Here is a 24293-nt window from a genome sequence, read left to right on the forward strand (position 1 = left end):
CTCTAACCGAGTCAGTAACATGTACAGTATACACCCCTCTAGTCGAGTCAATAACATGTACGGTATACACCCCTCTAACCGAGTCAGTAACATGTACGGTATACACCCCTCTAACCGAGTCAATAACATGTACGGTATACACCCCTCTAACCGAGTCAGTAACATGTACGGTATACACCCCTCTAACCGAGTCAGTAAGATGTACGGTATACACCCTCTAACCGAGTCAGTAACATGTACGGTATACACCCCTCTAACCGAGTCAGTAACATGTACGGTATACACCCCTCTAACCGAGTCAGTAACATGTACAGTATACACCCCTCTAGTCGAGTCAATAACATGTACGGTATACACCCCTCTAACCGAGTCAGTAACATGTACGGTATACACCCCTCTAACCGAGTCAGTAAGATGTACGGTATACATCCCTCTAACCGAGTCAGTAACATGTACGGTATACATCCCTCTAACCGAGTCAGTAACATGTACGGTATACATCCCTCTAACCGAGTCAGTAACATGTACGGTATACATCCCTCTAACCGAGTCAGTAACATGTACGATATACACCCCTCTAACCGAGTCAATAACATGTACGGTATACACCCCTCTAACCGAGTCAGTAACATGTACGGTATACACCCCTCTAACCGAGTCAATAACATGTACGGTATACATCCCTCTAACCGAGTCAGTAACATGTACGGTATACACCCCTCTAACCGAGTCAATAACATGTACGGTATACACCCCTCTAACCGAGTCAGTAAGATGTACGGTATACACCCCTCTAACCGAGTCAGTAACATGTACGGTATACATCCCTCTAACCGAGTCAATAACATGTACGATATACATCCCTCTAGTCGAGTCAGTAACATGTACGGTATACACCCCTCTAACCGAGTCAGTAACATGTACGGTATACACCCCTCTAACCGAGTCAATAACATGTACGGTATACATCCCTCTAACCGAGTCAGTAACATGTACGGTATACACCCCTCTAACCGAGTCAGTAAGATGTACGGTATACACCCCTCTAACCGAGTCAGTAACATGTACGGTATACATCCCTCTAACCGAGTCAGTAACATGTACGGTATACACCACTCTAGTCGAGTCAATAACATATACGGTATACATCCCTCTAACCGAGTCAGTAACATGTACGGTATACACCCCTCTAACCAAGTCAGTAACATGTACGGTATACACCCCTCTAACCGAGTCAGTAAGATGTACGGTATACACCCCTCTAACCGAGTCAGTAATATGTACGGTATACATCCCTCTAACCGAGTCAGTAACATGTACGGTATACATCCCTCTAACCGAGTCAGTAAGATGTACGGTATACACCCCTCTAACCGAGTCAGTAATATGTACGGTATACATCCCTCTAACCGAGTCAGTAACATGTACGGTATACACCCCTCTAACCGAGTCAGTAACATGTACGGTATACACCCCTCTAACCGAGTCAGTAACATGTACGGTATACACCCCTCTAGTCGAGTCAATAACATGTACGGTATACACCCCTCTAACCGAGTCAGTAACATATACGGTATACACCCCTCTAACCGAGTCAGTAACATGTACGGTATACACCCCTCTAGTCGAGTCAATAACATGTACGGTATACACCCCTCTAACCGAGTCAGTAACATGTACAGTATACACCCCTCTAACCGAGTCAGTAACATGTACGGTATACACCCCTCTAACCGAGTCAGTAACATGTACGGTATACACCCCTCTAACCGAGTCAGTAACATGTACGGTATACACCCCTCTAACCGAGTCAGTAAGATGTACGGTATACACCCCTCTAACCGAGTCAGTAACATGTACGGTATACACCCCTCTAACCGAGTCAGTAAGATGTACGGTATACACCCCTCTAACCGAGTCAGTAAGATGTACGGTATACACCCCCCTAGTCGAGTCAGTAACATGTACGGTATACACCCCTCTAACCGAGTCAGTAACATGTACAGTATACACCCCTCTAGTCGAGTCAATAACATGTACGGTATACACCCCTCTAACCGAGTCAGTAACATGTACGGTATACACCCCTCTAACCGAGTCAGTAACATGTACGGTATACATCCCTCTAACCGAGTCAATAACATGTACGGTATACACCCCTCTAACCGAGTCAGTAAGATGTACGGTATACATCCCTCTAACCGAGTCAATAACATGTACGGTATACATCCCTCTACCGAGTCAGTAACATGTACGGTATACATCCCTCTAACCGAGTCAGTAACATGTACGGTATACATCCCTCTAACCGAGTCAATAACATGTACGGTATACATCCCTCTAACCGAGTCAGTAACATGTACGGTATACACCCCCTCTAACCGAGTCAGTAACATGTACCGTATACACCCCTCTAACCGAGTCAGTAACATGTACGGTATACACCCCTCTAACCGAGTCAGTAAGATGTACGGTATACACCCCTCTAACCGAGTCAGTAACATGTACGGTATACATCCCTCTAACCGAGTCAGTAACATGTACGGTATACACCCCTCTAACCGAGTCAGTAACATGTACGGTATACACCCCTCTAACCGAGTCAGTAACATGTACGGTATACATCCCTCTAGTCGAGTCAGTAACATGTACGGTATACACCCCTCTAACCGAGTCAGTAACATGTACGGTATACATCCCTCTAACCGAGTCAATAACATGTACGGTATACATCCCTCTAACCGAGTCAGTAACATGTACGGTATACACCCCTCTAACCGAGTCAATAACATGTACGGTATACACCCCTCTAACCGAGTCAGTAACATGTACGGTATACATCCCTCTAACCGAGTCAGTAAGATGTACGGTATACACCCCTCTAACCGAGTCAGTAACATGTACGGTATACATCCCTCTAACCGAGTCAATAACATGTACGGTATACACCCCCCTAGTCGAGTCAGTAACATGTACGGTATACACCCCTCTAACCGAGTCAGTAACATGTACGGTATACACCCCTCTAACCGAGTCAGTAAGATGTACGGTATACACCCCTCTAACCGAGTCAGTAAGATGTACGGTATACACCCCTCTAACCGAGTCAGTAAGATGTACGGTATACATCCCTCTAACCGAGTCAGTAACATGTACGGTATACACCCCTCTAACCGAATCAGTAAGATGTACGGTATACACCCCTCTAACCGAGTCAGTAATATGTACGGTATACATCCCTCTAACCGAGTCAGTAACATGTACGGTATACACCCCTCTAACCGAGTCAGTAACATATACGGTATACACCCCTCTAACCGAGTCAGTAACATGTACGGTATACACCCCTCTAGTCGAGTCAATAACATGTACGGTATACACCCCTCTAACCGAGTCAGTAACATATACGGTATACACCCCTCTAACCGAGTCAGTAACATGTACGGTATACACCCCTCTAGTCGAGTCAATAACATGTACGGTATACACCCCTCTAACCGAGTCAGTAACATGTACAGTATACACCCCTCTAACCGAGTCAGTAACATGTACGGTATACACCCCTCTAACCGAGTCAGTAACATGTACGGTATACACCCCTCTAACCGAGTCAGTAACATGTACGGTATACACCCCTCTAACCGAGTCAGTAAGATGTACGGTATACACCCCTCTAACCGAGTCAGTAACATGTACGGTATACACCCCTCTAACCGAGTCAGTAAGATGTACGGTATACACCCCTCTAACCGAGTCAGTAAGATGTACGGTATACACCCCCCTATTCGAGTCAGTAACATGTACGGTATACACCCCTCTAACCGAGTCAGTAACATGTACAGTATACACCCCTCTAGTCGAGTCAATAACATGTACGGTATACACCCCTCTAACCGAGTCAGTAACATGTACGGTATACACCCCTCTAACCGAGTCAGTAAGATGTACGGTATACATCCCTCTAACCGAGTCAATAACATGTACGGTATACACCCCTCTAACCGAGTCAGTAAGATGTACGGTATACATCCCTCTAACCGAGTCAATAACATGTACGGTATACATCCCTCTAACCGAGTCAGTAACATGTACGGTATACATCCCTCTAACCGAGTCAGTAACATGTACGGTATACATCCCTCTAACCGAGTCAATAACATGTACGGTATACATCCCTCTAACCGAGTCAGTAACATGTACGGTATACACCCCTCTAACCGAGTCAATAACATGTACGGTATACACCCCTCTAACCGAGTCAGTAACATGTACGGTATACACCCCTCTAACCGAGTCAGTAAGATGTACGGTATACACCCCTCTAACCGAGTCAGTAACATGTACGGTATACATCCCTCTAACCGAGTTCAGTAACATGTACGGTATACACCCCTCTAACCGAGTCAGTAACATGTACGGTATACACCCCTCTAACCGAGTCAGTAACATGTACGGTATACATCCCTCTAGTCGAGTCAGTAACATGTACGGTATACACCCCTCTAACCGAGTCAGTAACATGTACGGTATACATCCCTCTAACCGAGTCAATAACATGTACGGTATACATCCCTCTAACCGAGTCAGTAACATGTACGGTATACACCCCTCTAACCGAGTCAATAACATGTACGGTATACACCCCTCTAACCGAGTCAGTAACATGTACGGTATACATCCCTCTAACCGAGTCAGTAAGATGTACGGTATACACCCCTCTAACCGAGTCAGTAACATGTACGGTATACATCCCTCTAACCGAGTCAATAACATGTACGGTATACACCCCCCTAGTCGAGTCAGTAACATGTACGGTATACACCCCTCTAACCGAGTCAGTAAGATGTACGGTATACACCCCTCTAACCGAGTCAGTAAGATGTACGGTATACACCCCTCTAACCGAGTCAGTAAGATGTACGGTATACACCCCTCTAACCGAGTCAGTAAGATGTACGGTATACATCCCTCTAACCGAGTCAGTAACATGTACGGTATACACCCCTCTAACCGAATCAGTAAGATGTACGGTATACACCCCTCTAACCGAGTCAGTAACATGTACGGTATACACCCCTCTAACCGAGTCAGTAACATGTACGGTATACACCCCTCTAACCGAGTCAGTAACATGTACGGTATACATCCCTCTAACCGAGTCATTAAGATGTACGATATACATCCCTCTTACCGAGTCAGTAACATGTACGGTATACACCCCTCTAACCGAGTCAGTAACATGTACGATATACATCCCTCTAGTCGAGTCAGTAACATGTACGGTATACATCCCTCTAACCGAGTCAGTAACATGTACGGTATACACCCCTCTAACCGAGTCAGTATTATGTACGATATACATCCCTCTTACCGAGTCAGTAACATGTACGGTATACACCCCTCTAACCGAGTCAGTAACATGTACGATATAGATCCCTCTAGTCGAGTCAGTAACATGTACAGTATACACCCCTCTAACCGAGTCAGTAACATGTACGGTATACATCCCTCTAACCGAGTCAGTAACATGTACGGTATACACCCCTCTAACCGAGTCAGTATTATGTATGGTGTACACCCCTCTAACTGAGTCAGTAACATGTACAGTATACACCCCTCTAACTGAGTCAGTAACATGTACGGTATACCCCCCTCTAACCGAGTCAGTAACATGTACGGTATACACCCCTCTAACCGAGTCAGTAACATATACGGTATACATCCCTCTAACCGAATCAGTAACATGTACGATATACATCCCTCTAACCGAGTCAGTAACATGTACAGTATACATCCCTCTAGTCGAGTCAGTAACATGTACGGTATACACCCCTCTAACCGAGTCAGTAACATGTACGGTATACATCCCTCTAACCGAGTCAGTAACATGTACGGTATACATCCCTCTAACCGAGTCAGTAACATGTACAGTATACACCCCTCTAACCGAGTCAGTAACATGTACGGTATACACCCCTCTAACCGAGTCAGTAACATGTACGGTATACACCCCTCTAACCGAGTCAGTAACATATACGGTATACACCCCTCTAACCGAGTCAGTATTATGTATGGTGTACACCCCTCTGAGTCAGTAACATGTACAGTATACACCCCTCTGAGTCAGTAACATGTACGGTATACCCCCCTCTAACCGAGTCAGTAACATATACGGTATACACCCCTCTAACCGAGTCAGTAACATGTACGGTATACATCCCTCTAACCGAGTCATTAAGATGTACGGTATACACCCCCTTACCGAGTCAGTAACATGTACGGTATACACCCCTCTAACCGAGTCAGTAACATGTACGGTATACACCCCTCTGGTCGAGTCAGTAACATGTACGGTATACACCCCCCTAGTCGAGTCAGTAACATGTACGGTATACACCCCTCTAACCGAGTCAGTAACATGTACGGTATACATCCCTCTAACCGAGTCAGTAACATGTACGGTATACATCCCTCTAACCGAGTCAATAACATGTACGGTATACATCCCTCTAACCGAGTCAGTAACATGTACGGTATACACCCCTCTAACCGAGTCAATAACATGTACGGTATACACCCCTCTAACCGAGTCAGTAACATGTACGGTATACACCCCTCTAACCGAGTCAGTAAGATGTACGGTATACACCCCTCTAACCGAGTCAGTAACATGTACGGTATACATCCCTCTAACCGAGTCAGTAACATGTACGGTATACACCCCTCTAACCGAGTCAGTAACATGTACGGTATACACCCCTCTAACCGAGTCAGTAACATGTACGGTATACATCCCTCTAGTCGAGTCAGTAACATGTACGGTATACACCCCTCTAACCGAGTCAGTAACATGTACGGTATACATCCCTCTAACCGAGTCAATAACATGTACGGTATACATCCCTCTAACCGAGTCAGTAACATGTACGGTATACACCCCTCTAACCGAGTCAATAACATGTACGGTATACACCCCTCTAACCGAGTCAGTAACATGTACGGTATACATCCCTCTAACCGAGTCAGTAAGATGTACGGTATACACCCCTCTAACCGAGTCAGTAACATGTACGGTATACATCCCTCTAACCGAGTCAATAACATGTACGGTATACACCCCCCTAGTCGAGTCAGTAACATGTACGGTATACACCCCTCTAACCGAGTCAGTAACATGTACGGTATACACCCCTCTAACCGAGTCAGTAAGATGTACGGTATACACCCCTCTAACCGAGTCAGTAAGATGTACGGTATACACCCCTCTAACCGAGTCAGTAAGATGTACGGTAAACATCCCTCTAACCGAGTCAGTAACATGTACGGTATACACCCCTCTAACCGAATCAGTAAGATGTACGGTATACACCCCTCTAACCGAGTCAGTAACATGTACGGTATACACCCCTCTAACCGAGTCAGTAACATGTACGGTATACACCCCTCTAACCGAGTCAGTAACATGTACGGTATACATCCCTCTAACCGAGTCATTAAGATGTACGATATACATCCCTCTTACCGAGTCAGTAACATGTACGGTATACACCCCTCTAACCGAGTCAGTAACATGTACGATATACATCCCTCTAGTCGAGTCAGTAACATGTACGGTATACATCCCTCTAACCGAGTCAGTAACATGTACGGTATACACCCCTCTAACCGAGTCAGTATTATGTACGATATACATCCCTCTTACCGAGTCAGTAACATGTACGGTATACACCCCTCTAACCGAGTCAGTAACATGTACGATATACATCCCTCTAGTCGAGTCAGTAACATGTACAGTATACACCCCTCTAACCGAGTCAGTAACATGTACGGTATACATCCCTCTAACCGAGTCAGTAACATGTACGGTATACACCCCTCTAACCGAGTCAGTATTATGTATGGTGTACACCCCTCTAACTGAGTCAGTAACATGTACAGTATACACCCCTCTAACTGAGTCAGTAACATGTACGGTATACCCCCCTCTAACCGAGTCAGTAACATGTACGGTATACACCCCTCTAACCGAGTCAGTAACATATACGGTATACATCCCTCTAACCGAATCAGTAACATGTACGATATACATCCCTCTAACCGAGTCAGTAACATGTACAGTATACATCCCTCTAGTCGAGTCAGTAACATGTACGGTATACACCCCTCTAACCGAGTCAGTAACATGTACGGTATACATCCCTCTAACCGAGTCAGTAACATGTACGGTATACATCCCTCTAACCGAGTCAGTAACATGTACAGTATACACCCCTCTGAGTCAGTAACATGTACGGTATACCCCCCTCTAACCGAGTCAGTAACATATACGGTATACACCCCTCTAACCGAGTCAGTAACATGTACGGTATACATCCCTCTAACCGAGTCATTAAGATGTACGGTATACACCCCCTAACCGAGTCAGTAACATGTACGGTATACACCCCTCTAACCGAGTCAGTAACATGTACGGTATACACCCCTCTGGTCGAGTCAGTAACATGTACGGTATACACCCCCCTAGTCGAGTCAGTAACATGTACGGTATACACCCCTCTAACCGAGTCAGTAACATGTACGGTATACATCCCTCTAACCGAGTCAGTAACATGTACGGTATACACCCCTCTAACCGAGTCAGTATTATGTATGGTGTACACCCCTCTAACTGAGTCAGTAACATGTACAGTATACACCCCTCTAACTGAGTCAGTAACATGTACGGTATACACCCCTCTAACCGAGTCAGTAACATGTACGGTATACATCCCTCTAACCGAGTCAGTAACATGTACGGTATACACCCCTCTAACCGAGTCAGTATTATGTATGGTGTACACCCCTCTAACTGAGTCAGTAACATGTACAGTATACACCCCTCTAACTGAGTCAGTAACATGTACGGTATACCCCCCTCTAACCGAGTCAGTAACATGTACGGTATACATCCCTCTAACCGAGTCATTAAGATGTACGGTATACACCCCTCTAACCGAGTCAGTAACATGTACGGTATACACCCCTCTAACCGAGTCAGTAACATGTACGGTATACACCCCTCTGGTCGAGTCAGTAACATGTACGGTATACACCCCTCTAACCGAGTCAGTAACATATACGGTATACACCCCTCTAACCGAGTCAGTAACATGTACGGTATACACCCCTCTAACCGAGTCAGTAAGATGTACGGTAAACACCCCCCTAGTCGAGTCAGTAACATGTACGGTATACATCCCTCTAGTAGAGTCAGTAACATGTACGGTATACACCCCTCTAACCGAGTCAGTAACATGTACGGTATACACCCCTCTAACCGAGTCAGTAACATGTACGGTATACACCCCTCTAACTGAGTCAGTAACATGTACGGTATATGTGGATCCCTAGAACTTTACTTCACCCTCCAGTCTGTGATGTGTGGTTCCTTAGAAGTCTTTGTTCTGCTCTACCAAACTTTCAGCATCTTCCTTCATTCGAGCTATTCTATATATTAAAATATGCCACTTAGTGTACTAAAGCAATTGTGGTTTTTATGATACATGTACTTTTATTTAGCAAATATTCTGACAAGGTGATCATGCAAAGGGTTGTCTTTCTTCCCCTGTGTACTCAGAATCACTGTTTGTATGTCTGTTGTGTGTAAAACAGATTCCCCGTCATTAGTAAGTATGGTCGTGATGTCATACTTACCTACTGTTTTCTCTGCGTAATGTTTTAGGTGACGTTCACACTTAGTGAACATGTCTACATCTGATGTCCACTTGGCTATGCAATGTAGCATATTACAGCCGTAGTTATCTACAGCTGTGGTTAGTGCTGGATACAATGTACACAGCTCTAAACTAAGTGCCTTGTGTCCCCATATACAACTTTGATGCAATATTGTCAACCCGTCGTTATCTACAGCTGTGATTAGTTCTGGGTATTTTTTACACAGCACTAAGCTAAGCTCCCGGTGTCCATTCCTACAACTCGTATGCAATACTGTGTTCCCAAACATGTTCACTAACTGTGACACTTTATGTACCGAGCTCTCTACTCTTTGAAATATGCCACAGTTTCCTGTCATTGCGACAAGATGAAGTGTGCTGTGTCCATAGTAATCAGTCTCATTTACCAAGTCTGGGTAAGTGTCACACAGCATTGTCACCATCTCTTCTCTCTCAAACAAACACGCCTCGTGTAGGACATTGATATCCTTAGTATAATGTGACGATCGTGACTTGTCTGCCCTCGCTTTAGGAATGGCGCCATACGTTAATAGTTTTTCCAGTAGTTGTACACTTCCACCCTCCACTACACAATATGGTGTGACATGGTCAGGTGTAACACCCTGTGACAGAAGATAAAAAGCACATTCTTCTGTAGCAGCAGAGCACGCTCCATTCAACAAAGCATTGTTTATCTTGTGATTTTCAACATTTTGATCTCTCAACCATTCTTTGAATCCCTGTAGAAACTTAAGATCTGTCCAAACATCTAATGAAACTATATAATCAGAAATACTACTGTCTGAGGAACTTTCAAACTCTCTGACCAGACGCTCATACATGCGTTCATTATTAGCTGATATAACTATTCTGTTTGGAGTAGATTTTGATGTAGAGATCAAATGGAGGAACTTTCGTGGACAATTCCCAATAAACCCATTTTCTGTTTCCTTGCCATACAAAATGGCAACTGTCTCCTGGACAGAATAATGACAAAATTCATAAAACGAATCATCGTTGTCAGCAGTTATTGCAACTAGAGAGCCTAACAGTTCATCAAAGCTTCTACGCAGAGACCTGATTTTGTCTTTATGATGAAGTTGACTTTCATAGAAAGCTATATCTAGCTTTTCCTTGTCCAAATGTTCACTGCTTGGATCCAAATTCCTTATCTTGAACCTCCCTTCATTGAGGAAGAGAAACAGAAGAGCATAAAAGTACTCCTTTGGTAATTTTTCAATGACATTTTCAATGAACAAAACCGGATGTTTGAAGAAATTAACGCCCTCCTCTTGCAAGCTCTGTTTATCTCTAAAAAGTCGACAACACAATGGAAATCCTATATTTGGGGCATGCGTAACGATTTCAGCCTTCTTCTCACCTGATAAGGTATTGATTTTAGGGACATACAATTTTAGAATACGCTGTTTTTCTGTGGTATTCAAGCAGTGTTGACCTCTCAAATCAATGGTATTTTCTTCATTGAATAATTCACACGAAGATAATTGTGTTCTTTTGAATACATCATGGCGAACGTTTAAAATCAAACAATTTGATTCATTATCGAGTTTCCCACGACACCCCGACTGTATGGACCGTTTCCTCTTTTTCAGTTCTTCAACAATTTCTCCCTTAACATCATCAATAAACAAAGCTAATTGTAATTTTGGTTTAACAATCTTGTCCCATTTGGTCATGCTATATAGCTGCAAAGGAACTTTTGACAGTCTAGAATCCTTATCTTCACCATCCATAAGCCACTTCAGCAGCTGATAACACATCACAGTTTTTCCGTCCCCTGAGGCACCCTTGATTAGGACAATGCCATTCTTTTTAACCATTTTTTTGGCATTTTCTAAGGCGTGTGTAGAGATCACCTCCTGTCTTGACATTTGATCAATGACTGTCACTTTCGTTGTTTCTGTAATAACAAAGATGAACATTTTTGTTATTTCTGATGACGTAATCAAATTATGTTACAGCCAATTATTGCTGTGTTATATAACAAGATAGCACACTAATTTGACATTTTACATGCTGTATTAACATTTCATTTATCATTGTTGAAATAACACTCTATTTTTAATACATATATAGTGATTTGCAATATACTGTGTAAATTGAATGATCACTTCTATTTATAACTTCCATGGTCTATTGATTCTTAGTTACCATACGTGTAATACTATTACCTGATGCAACACATATCTGACCTTACATGGCAACCAAAGGAAGATAATACTTTATTTTGTCATATGCGATCATTAATCTTTTTATCACTTATCATTTTGCAACATCAAAGATGCATGAGGTTCTTTTACAGTGCATGGAGTTCTTTACAGTGCATGAGGTTCTTTCCAGTTCATGGAGTTTCTTTACAGTGGATGGAATTTCTTTACAGTGCATGGAGTTTCTTTACAGTGCATGGAATTTCTTTACAGTGCATGAGGTTCTTTACAGTGCATGAGGTTCTTTACAGTGCATGGAGTTTCTTTACAGTGCATGAGGTTCTTTACAGTGCATGGAGTTGTTTTACAGTGCATGGAGTTTCTTTACCGTGCATGGAGTTTCTTTACAGTGCATGAGGTTCTTTACCGTGCATGGAGTTTCTTTACAGTGCATGAGGTTCTTTACAGTGCATGGAGTTTCTTTACCGTGCATGGAGTTTCTTTACAGTGCATGGAGTTTTGTTACAGTGCATGGAGTTTCTTTACAGTGCATGGAGTTTCTTTACAGTGCATGAGGTTCTTTACCGTGCATGGAGTTTCTTTACAGTGCATGGAGTTTCTTTACCGTGCATGGAGTTTCTTTACAGTGCATGAGGTTCTTTACCGTGCATGGAGTTTCTTTACAGTGCATGAGGTTCTTTACAGTGCATGGAGTTCTTTACAGTGCATGGAGTTTTGTTACAGTGCATGGAGTTTCTTTACAGTGCATGGAGTTTTGTTACAGTGCATGGAGTTCTTTACAGTGCATGGAGTTTTGTTACAGTGCATGGAGTTGTTTTACAGTGCATGGAGTTTCTTTACAGTTTCAATGGCCTTGTTCCGTGGGGTGCTTACCAGTTGGGGCAAATTATGGAAGAATAACTGTGTTTTCACTCAATACTTTTAGCAATAAGTAAATGTTTATATGATGGAAGTCTTTCAGGATAGACCCTCCTCGTACAAACTCCTCATTCTCACCTCCTTTTTGCCCCACAATTCGGTGTAGCATTCCCTAATTATATACAACAGGACATGCTTAACATATTCCTGTTATATTGTTGGTTGTGTTTTTAGCTGACTCACCTATCATAGCATCCACGTTTGGACCCCTTTCTGTAAAATACAAGGAACCAGGTGTTATTAGGAAGTTAAGTCCTATTTAGTTCCATGTTAGATTGTAGATATTTCTGTAACGGAGGAGAATAAATTTCTTTCGAATTGAATGTCAAATACTTTCAAGAGGCAAATGACATAAACAGTCACCTGACTTCTAAAAAATACACACTAAAATACAGTTGATGTTTTTTTTGTTTTTTTGTTTTTAATTTAACACGTTTGACCATTGTGAACTTGAAGCTAGGTCAAGGCCATTCAATTAAATACCTTTGGTAGCCATTTATCCAAACATGCTGCTGGCCCAATATCATCATTCTGGGCCTCTTGGTTAATGAAAATATATCATTTGAATACTTTTAACATATTTGACCTCTGAAACCTTGAAAGGAGTGAACATCATTCAGATAAAAAACTTCGTAAAAATCGTCAAAGTATGCTACTGGCTCAATACCATGATCCTGGGTCTCTTCGCTATTGAAAAGAAGTCATTTAATTTTTTTTTACACATTTGATCCCTTTGACCTTGAAAACAGGTCAAGGTAAATTCATTTGAACAAAACTTTGAACACTTCATCCCAGCATGCTACTGGCTCAATATCATGACCCTGGGGCTCTTGGTAAGTGAGAAGTTGCTTAAGGATTTTTACATATTTGACCCCTGTGACCTTGAAAGTAGGTCAATGCCATTCATCTGATCAAACTTTGTAGCCCTTTTTCCCCGTAGTCTACTGACGCGATATCATGCCCCTGGGCTGAAAATGCAAATCGTTTACGATGCATGACTATGCCTTCGTTGAAGGTCAGCAAAGGTACTGTGCACGAAATTATCATCAAGGAGAAAATCAAGTAGTATATATCAATATTAAATACAAGATGCCAAAAAGCAACTAATATTTGTTATGATAATATAATATAATAATAATGATAATAATAAACATTATTTACTGAGGATAAAAGCCTGTTTAGCAAAGGTAATCTTCCACAGGGTCCTCTGTTAGTTAAAACAATGATGTATCACAGTCAATAAATGTTAAGTAAGATAAGATATTAACACAGGACGGATTAAAATTGATATGATTAGCTAAAAAATCACCAATACACTATTAGTACAACTAAAGGGACATCACGGTAAAACATTGTTATTGTCATTGAATGTACGTGTTTTGTACCTTTCCAGATATGTTTCTGTGCTATCCCAATATTCACAGTCGATTCCTATGTCCAGATTGACCACTCGATTAAGTTAAGAATCCCCTTCTAAATTTAGCGCGGGAATTATTTTTAAATCATCATGTGACTGTTTTGTAATCAAGGCATTTTCATTTGTAAACACAAACACACGATAGCATACAAGTTGAAATATTCCATCTGGGTTAGATGATAACGATATGATATATTGGTTTAAACTTTTTGGTGCAAATATTTATGTGTATATAAGTGTAAACACAGTGCATATACACACTTTAGTAGTGAGAGACAGTAGCGAAGTACTGGTACAGACTGTATTAATATTACCGAGTTTGTGTAAATATTACAGAGTTTGTATGAATATTACCGAGTTTGTTATGGCCTACTGTCCAGCAATCAAGCCGAATACAAGCAACGTCCGTATTACTGCAGTCATTGCTTTCATGTTTGAACTGTTCCAATCAATTGTACTGCTTCCCCAGTGTAATTCTAGGAATGTCTTTGACCCATTTAGAAGCTGTAACCGTTTTCAACCGCAGTCGATTCACTTGGGAAGCCAATTTTGTTTTCAGGTGTTGTAGTTTGTTGTGCATTATATCTTGTATGCCACAATTTTACATATCCAGACTATTGATCAATGAATTGTGATAACCTTTTTATAATTAATAATTTGCAGGTTGTATGTACGTTATTGTTCATAAGGTTATATTTTATAATATATACATGTATATACCCAATTATATGAAAAAATACAAAATAAAAATTGGTTTACCGTGATATCCCTTTAAAGAAACATTTCACAATTACAGAAGATTTTCACAGAAGCAAAGACACACATTTCTTCCATGCTAAACCATTAAGTATTCAGTTAGAGACGGAATGTCCAATATACATATATGCTAATGTAGCGAAGTGTAAGAATTGACAGAATACACGCTAATATAGCGAAAATAAAAGCGTTAATTCTAGATCTGTAGCTAAAAAATTCAAGCTGTTCTTAACTTGCTTCCCATCAGGTTTTGTTTAAAAATAGGGAGGGATCTTGCAGGTCTTGTATCAACAGGTAAGTTATTCCAGATTGCAGGGTACGTCTATCATTCGAAAATGATTGACGTAACTAATATTTGTGCATATAATGAAAAGATTCAAAATTAAACTATTTCACCCTTAACAATAAACAAGAGTACACACATGTAGGAAAATAAAGTTTAGTATTTAGACTTGTTGCAAAAGCCCTATATCAGGTCTGTGGGCTTAAAAGATTTAAGTATTTTGACCCCATGTGACCTTGAATGAAGGTCAAGGTCATTCATTTGAATTATCTTGATAGCCCTTCCACTCATCATGTTATTGACCTAATATCAGATATCTGAACCTTTTGCTTAAGGAGGAGAAGTCATTTAAAGACTTTAGCATATTTGACTCCTGTGACCGTGAATAAAGGTCAAGGTCATTCATTTGAACAATTTTGATAGCCCTTTTCCCAAACATGCTGTAGGCTTTATATATCAAGACTCTAAGCCTCATGATTATCAAGGAGAAGTTACTTAAAGAATTTACCATATTTGAACCACGTGACCTTAAATGAATGTCAAGGTCATGCATAGAAACAAAATTAGTAGCCCTTCATCCCAACATGCTTCAGACCCAATATTAGGTCCCTGGGCCTGTTGGCTTTTGAAAAGAAGTTGAAAATGCAAATTGTTTACGACGGACGACGGACAAAGCAGGACAAAAATCGATCGCAATAAATCAACTTCGTCTCAGATGACAATAAAATGTCAGGAAAAAGAAAGTAGTTTTTATGGGCTGTTAGTGTTTATGTACATTCCTGGATGTTTTACTGACGATCATCATGTCATCTTCAAGAATTTGATATTGTCTTTGAAAACACCGTTGTTGCATTAATTCCCCCAGAATTAATGCAGAATTATTTCTAAAGCTCACTTAATTGGCATACTTTGTTAAACTAAATTATTTGGTTGATCTTGGGGTTTTAAATGTCCATCACATTTCCTGATAAACAACATCGTGATTTTCTGAAGGATTTTCTTAAATTATTTTCCAACATATTTTGACCTACATTTTCATGATTGTTCATTCAATTCACTGCATTTTTTCTCCATATATTATTTCATCTCGATCATGATTAGACTTTTGATCATTGATAACTTTAGGTAGAAGAAACTTGCTTTTTGATCGTTACCGACGAATGGGCCCATCTTATTCGTTTTGGTGCATTGTTGAACCGATCAATCATGTTGCATATACAAGCATTTTAGCATCCACAGTTTTAAACAAAGCAACCTATTTATTGCTATCGGAATCTTCGTTGTGGAAACAAGCTAGGCTTTACCTCATAATCACTTCATCCATGTCTACCAGCATGGCCATTTTTGTATAAATTCTTGGAAAATGACGCCTGATAATATGATGTCATCACATCAAATTAAGCGTAGATGTTATGATGGTCATCACATCTAATTAAGAGTAAATGTTATGATGTCATCACATCTAATTAAGAGTAGATGTTATGATGTCATCACATCTAATTAAGTGTAGATGTTATGATGTCATCACATCTAATTAAGTGTAGATGTTATGATGTCATCACATCTAATTAAGAGTAGATGTTATGATGTCATCACATCTAATTAAGTGTAGATGTTATGATGTCATCACATCAAATTAAGCGTAGATGTTATGATGGTCATCACATCTAATTAAGAGTAGATGTTATGATGTCATCACATCTAATTAAGTGTAGATGTTATGATGTCATCACATCTAATTAAGAGTAGATGTTATGATGTCATCACATCTAATTAAGTGTAGATGTTATGATGTCATCACATCTAATTAAGTGTAGATGTTATGATGGTCATCACATCTAATTAAGTGTAGATGTTATGATGTCATCACATCTAATTAAGTGTAGATGTCATGTCATCACATCTAATTAAGTGTAGATGTTATGATGTCATCACATCTAATTAAGTGTAGATGTCATGATGTCATCACATCTAATTAAGTGTAGATGTTATGATGGTCATCACATCTAATTAAGTGTAGATGTTGTGATGTCATCACATCTAATTAAGTGTAGATGTTATGATGTCATCATATCTAATTAAGTGTAGATGTCATGATGTCATCACATCTAATTAAGTGTAGATGTTATGATGTCATCACATCTAATTAAGTGTAGATGTTATGATGTCATCACATCTAATTAAGAGTAGATGTTATGATGTCATCACATCTAATTAAGTGTAGATGTTATGATGTCATCACATCTAATTAAGTGTAGATGTTATGATGGTCATCACATCTAATTAAGTGTAGATGTTATGATGTCATCACATCTAATTAAGTGTAGATGTTATGATGTCATCACATCTAATTAAGTGTAGATGTCATCACATCTAATTAAGAGTAGATGTTATGATGTCATCACATCTAATTAAGTGTAGATGTTATGATGTCATCACATCTAATTAAGTGTAGATGTCATGATGTCATCACATCTAATTAAGTGTAGATGTTATGATGTCATCACATCTAATTAAGAGTAGATGTTATGATGTCATCACATCTAATTAAGTGTAGATGTTATGATGTCATCACATCTAATTAAGTGTAGATGTTATGATGAGTACCAAACATATGTACTTTCATTTTGAGCATCAAACGGAGAAACATCTTGAGATTACACTTATGCTTGCCAATTGAAAAACAATGCGAATCTAAAACCAGTATTCTATGGTTGAGTGTCATTTTTATTAACCCTTGAGATGACTTTATAATGTCTCAATAATAATCATAACAAGGAGCCGCAAAGCTTGGCTTTATCCCCCACGCCCCGCAGTTGGTATGAAAACCCAAATACATGTATATATCAAGTTCAAAGTAAGAGTTATTAAGGGAAAAGTAATTTTGTATTTTTGATTAAGTTTCCATGGTGACAGAAAAAAATACCGACAATGGAAGGTCTGTAATAGCAAAAGCACAACTAGGGCATTAGCCTGATATATACAGAAAGTTTCAAGGAGCTGCGTTGAACGGTTATGGAGTTATAGCCCGGAAACAAAAGGAAACAGTAATTTGGTATTTTTGACTAAGTTTCCATGGTGACAGAAAAAATACCGAAAATGGAAGGTCCGCAATAGCAAAAGGCACAACTAGGGCACTAGTCGGATATATACAAAAAGTTTAAAGGAGCTGCGTTGAACGGTTATGGAGTTATAGCCCGGAAAAGAATCTCGGACGGACACACGGACGGACGGAGCCCAATTTAATATCAATATTCAACGAGAATATAAAAAGCTACCTCCCCCTCACACAAACCAGACAGAAAGAGTATAATGATTTGAGCCGAAAATAGTTCTGAATACTCAGTGATATACCATTGTGTATGACTTTAACGTTTTTATAATCTATTTACCCCAAATATGCGTTTTCTACCATATAAAAGCATCAATCAAAATTACAAAATAACAAATACTTCGTTTTTTGTTTTTTTGTTTTGTATAAATTCTGAACTCCTTGGGATTTATGGTAGAAATAAGCAATAGTTGATTCCCCTAGAAGTTAAGAATTATTTGGTCCTCGCCTAGTTCGGATATGACTAGTAGAGGTGGCTGTGCAAGGCACGGCGCTTGAAAACAACAACAACTCAACTTTGTTATTAATCTGAGGCTATAAACATACAACTTGTGTGTCAAAGCTGTATGATCTTTGACCTTTAAAATAGACCAATGACCACCAATATCAGGTGAAAATATTGATGCTTTGTGATGTAAAAATAAATTAAATCAGTTACATGTAAGTAAGCTAGTACTTTATATACACCATGCTGTTTTATTTCAAAACTGATCAAGTTTTTTCTATTCAAGCATCCAATTTTGATCGGTGACCAACAAAATCTAATCGGGTGTAACAAAATACTTTGATGAATTTTGTGCAAGGTGCAAAACATCACACATAGACAGATAGACTGGAGGAGAGATGGGCAAGCAGCAAGGCATAAAGTCTACCTGCTTTCTTAGGTAATTTTTCATCTCAATGTACGGCCATGCTACGATGTACGGCCATGCTAAGCAAAAAGCTTTTCAAAGTGATAATTTAGGACCAATACAAAAATGTGTGTAATTTTACCATATACAACTTCAAAAGAGTTTTGTTTATCTACACAAATCATTTACAAACAACTCAACGTAGATGTTAACCCTACCTTTCGATCGAAATAGCTTGGTGGTATCAGTATCATCATTCACCACATCATCGCCTTTACTAACAGCACCGGCATCACCACTGACATTATCATCGCCTTTACTAACAGCACAGGCATCACCACTGACATTATCATCGTCTTTTCCAACAGCATCGGCATCGTATCTGACAGTACCGACGTCTTCCATAACATCACTGGTGTCATTACTGAGAGAAGCAGCATTACCTGACAAAATATTACCCGGTATTCCAGCACTTAAATTTGACAAGAGGCCCAATGGACCTGTATCGCACATCTTGTTCTACAGCAACTTTGAAAATGATCTAGGTAATTTATGCAGATATTAACTAGAGCTGATAACACCTTATTAAATTATCAGAGTAGGCTAAGTTTATTTATGTAAATAAATGTTCTTCATTCCAGCATACTATTGCCCAAATATTAGGTCTCGGAGTCTCCTGGCTAAGAAGAAAGCAGTGTTTAAAGATTTCAACACATTTGACCCCTGTGACCTTATTAAAATTTTTTGGGGTAAATATATACCCCATCCTTCACGACAGAGAATGATTAAAACGAATGACCTTTATTTCCTCCATTGGGCCTATCTACCTGCCCCCAGGGCCCAAAGTTATCATTTATCAAAATTTGATCCCCTTTCCCAAAACATGCTTTTGTTTGAATTTGGTCACACTCAATTCATTCCTTTATGACTAGTAGCGAGTTAATGAAAAGGTTGATGGATGACGGACTCCACGCTATGGTATAGCCGGTTCCTCGGATCACATGAGAAACAAGAGGCACAGAGGGCCTGTATCATTCACCTGGTTGATTGAGCAAACAACAAAAACTTATTCATATTCAATCCGTTAATAACTGTATTTGTTAATGTCTAAAATGCTATTAATGATTACGAAGATAGGATTTCAATTGCTCCAAAGATATAACCCAGAAACAAAGTCCAGACTCAACATGATTTAGGTAGGGGATATACCCTTTGGCCTATGTTAACATCAGGATTTTGTTCATCTCTCGATGCCCAACAATGGCATATGTGGTTATGGGAAGATGATCTGAACAGTTTCAAAGATATAACAAAGGAACTAAGACTTTAAGGGTGGGGAGAGACCCCAAGGGACTATTCTTATGACAGAGTATTGTTTATCTCTTGATGTCCAATATTTGAAATAATTCTATTTTCATGATAATATGACAGATAGAAATAGTCTTAATTATGTTATGTAAACAAATATAATATATACACACTGTATATAGATAACAGCATAAGTCTGTCCACTGTATAGGTAAAGGTGCCATGCTGGGCCCATAACCCCTGACTGAAGGGAAGAGTCTGTCCCCCATGGTGACCATATGGTACAGGAGACATCCTAAGCTAAAGATAGTTTAAGAGGTTGTGTTTGTTTTATATTTAAAACAATAAATAACTTAATAACTATTTTAATGTGGACTATAATATCCATACCATTAGATGCAGTAAGTGGTCTAGAATTTATACATTGTTTTATAATTCAATAGACAACATAGTTTAGAAGCTGGGTAGCTTTTACTGTAATGAACAGTAAATAGAAGTCTGTATTTCTAAGGTAATATTTATACTTGATAATGGTTTTATGTAATTTCTATATCAGTAGAAAATAGAAGAAGTCCTCTTTTAGATATAACTTTTATATTGATTGTAAATAGTGAAGTTTGTTTGCTATGACAAAGGAAACTTAAGTGTAACAAATACAAACTAGTCCTGTCAAGCAATATCCAGAGATCCCTAGGGAGTCTATACTGGGTGTCCTCCGCGAGGGACGAGCTGAAACTATAAAGTAAGGGCTAAGAGCCCAAAATAGGGGATTACAGAATCAGGGGAATCAAAATAGGAAGAATCTAGGATTCCAGAATCAGGAGAATGAATAAGAAAGGAAGATTCCATTAGAAGGACGATATCAATTAGAAGGAGGTTTTCTTGGATACTAAAATATTATATTCAGACTCTGGTTTAGAGTCGACAGTGAACAGTTAAGTTCCAAGTATGGATGATATATATGGGTGTGACTGAGAGGTGTTGGACAACTATATGTACATCAATATATGTATTCATGTTTATAGTTAAAATAAAACATGAGGAATGGCAACCAATGGACTGGTGTGATATTTTGTGACATGATCATGGAGAACAATTATTACATAAGGATTATGGCCGAAAACGACACTCGGTCATAATAATATCAAAATGATTGCATTCCTAGTAAGAGTTACTTCATCAAAGGATAATGACCAAGTCTTTTTACATGCAAAGAGTTACTTCCCTTATCTCAAAGCACTCTAATTTAGATCAAAATAAAGGATAAGGAAAGCACTGTCTCTGCACAAGTTATGACGTAGGTATTGTTGAACGTTAATGTATGTTATACCGATGATTGATAAGTCACTAGGAATCTTCTTTTGCGTAAGTAAAAACACTTGTATTCTTGCATTCGAACAGGTTAGGCCAACAATACAAATACCTAATTCAATCATCGTTATGATTTTAGTGATAGATGATGTTGTCTCTTTTACATTAATAGAAAATATAATCGTATTTACCAGATTGTATGGACAGAACCGATACGTCGCTCCAACCTGTTCCTTTACAGTTGGTAGCTGTACACATGTACTGTCCCTGATCGTCGTTGTTTGTCTTGCGGATAATTAAAGTGGGAGAAGTATTGCAGCTTCCGAAATATCTTTTGTTATCTATTTCTATTGGAATGTCTTCATCACCTTCTATTTTAAACCACTGAATTGATGTAACCTTCAGTGATGCAATGACGTATGATTGGATGATGGCCGTTTTCCCGACGGGAACAATGAACTCGCCATGGCTGATGTTTACATACGGAAGATCTATTCAACAAAAGGAATATAAAGTAAACATCAAACACATGTTGCTTCATAATCTGTATCATTACACTTTTGTTAAGATATAATTGTTTATTTGTTATCTCTGAGGTCGCATAAGACCGTACTCGTTGACAAATGGATGTCACCAAGGCAAGGTGTTGAGTGCCGATTATCGAGAGTTCGCATACCTGAACGGAAACCAAATTAGGCATTCGATAATATGTTGTTCTCGTCCGCGAATTTACTCAGCCTCATAATAAGGATACTAGTAAATAGTTTTAGCATGTGACGTAAAAGATTTTCTTAGTTTCGAAACTGTCGTTTCAATTTTTGGAAATTTGATATTCTTATTCATTAAATAATTAATTAAATCAACATCATCATGAACCAAAATCATTGTCAGAATGATCTCGTTCACCGGACAATGTCTCGAAATAAGAATAGAAGTCATCAAAACTTGCGTTCGGTTTCATTTGCTGTAGCTTGTTGTACCTAAAAAATACTTGTTTATGGGGTTGCATTGTTTATATGAATGAAAAGGTAGCATATTGGTTTTAATAGTATCTACCAAGGAGGTTAATAAACCTGTAAAGCATGCTACAGACCCAATATCAAATCCTATGGCCTCTTTGCTATAAATAAGAAGTCATTAACATTTTTAAGACTATTTGACCATTGTAACCTTGAATGTAGGTCAATGTCATTTATTTGAACAAACTTGATAGCCCTTCATTTGCGAGGGGCAGGGCAGGTGACCCTTTTGCTGAGGTACCAGTGCCTCTATAAAAATGTACCATCTTGATATCACACATGAATTAATCAGGAGTACGACATCGCTGAATTGGTCATCTCACTTTTAAATAGTAGTTTAAAACCAGCTATGAATGTGGACTTGCCCTCTTAATGAGCCTCGTGTTATATTTTTGGGCATAGAAGATAACTTGAGGGGTGGACGAAGAACGGACAAGAATTCCACGAAAATGGATGTGTCGCCTGCACAGCAATCAAAATGATCTGCTCTGCAAATCAAAACAAGTTTCATGCAAAATTTAAGTGGTTTTCATACAGAAACCAGTAAGTACTATATGAAGATTTGGGTTGATTGACCCAAAGAGACAGACTTTCTATTTATTTACAGTGACCTTGACCTTCGAACCTTAAAAGCAATCCCACTTTTAATAAGGAAGGACTATACAAAGTTTGAGTTTGATTCGCCAAAGGGAACTCGAATTATTGCATGGAAACCAATTTTTAATTAACAGTTACAGTGACCCTGACCTTTGAACATCGAACCTGATAGTAATCCCAATCAAGCACTTTCTGTAAGAAAGCAATGCATCAAGTTTGCGTTTGATTGGCCCAAGGTATCTCAAGTTATCGCAAGCAAAACTTTTTCTGTTACTATTCTAATCTAAGCAAGCACTTTTGGTAAGGAAGCACTGTATGACGTTTGAGTCTGATTGGCAGGGACAACTCGAGTTATCACATGGAAATATATTTCTATTTATAGTAACAGCGACCTTGACCTCTGACGTTCAAACCTGAAAAACAATCCAAAGCAACGCAACCAGTTGCGATAAGAAAGCACTCTACAACGTTTGAGCTTGATTGGCCCAAGTGAATTCGAATTATTTGCATAGAAACTAATTTTCTATTAATAGCAACAGGGACTTTGACCTTTGACCTTCAAACCTGAAAAGCAATCCCAAGCAAGCACTGTATGAAGTTTGAGTTTGATTGGCTCAATGGAACTCAAGTTATCGCATTGAAACCGTTTGTGCGGATGCAGCCGCCGCCGCCGCCGACACCACGAACGCTAACATAGTGATACCTTTTTCAGGCGATATAAAAACTATCTGTCTGTTGATTGCAACAATTCTATCAATTTATGAAGGTTTGTCGACAATCACAATTTTCTCCAAATTGGGTCGTTTCACTAGGTCGATG

General features: G+C 39.5%; 1 protein-coding gene across 1 annotated transcript in view; it reads right to left on the bottom strand.

Moving 5' to 3' along the window:
- LOC117332830 overlaps positions 1 to 24293 on the bottom strand; it is a 42628-nt gene that overhangs the window by 11742 nt on the left and 6593 nt on the right. The window contains exons 7-10 of the mRNA XM_033891880.1: positions 22050 to 22349; positions 19458 to 19682; positions 13004 to 13033; positions 10031 to 11634 (exon numbers count right to left, since the gene is read on the bottom strand). Of these exons, the coding sequence (XP_033747771.1) occupies positions 10031 to 11634; positions 13004 to 13033; positions 19458 to 19682; positions 22050 to 22349 (2159 nt within the window). The remainder of the gene's footprint in view (positions 1 to 10030; positions 11635 to 13003; positions 13034 to 19457; positions 19683 to 22049; positions 22350 to 24293) is intronic.

Source organism: Pecten maximus, chromosome 8 (assembly GCF_902652985.1).
Source record: "Pecten maximus chromosome 8, xPecMax1.1, whole genome shotgun sequence".
In the NCBI taxonomy this organism is placed as follows: domain Eukaryota; kingdom Metazoa; phylum Mollusca; class Bivalvia; order Pectinida; family Pectinidae; genus Pecten; species Pecten maximus.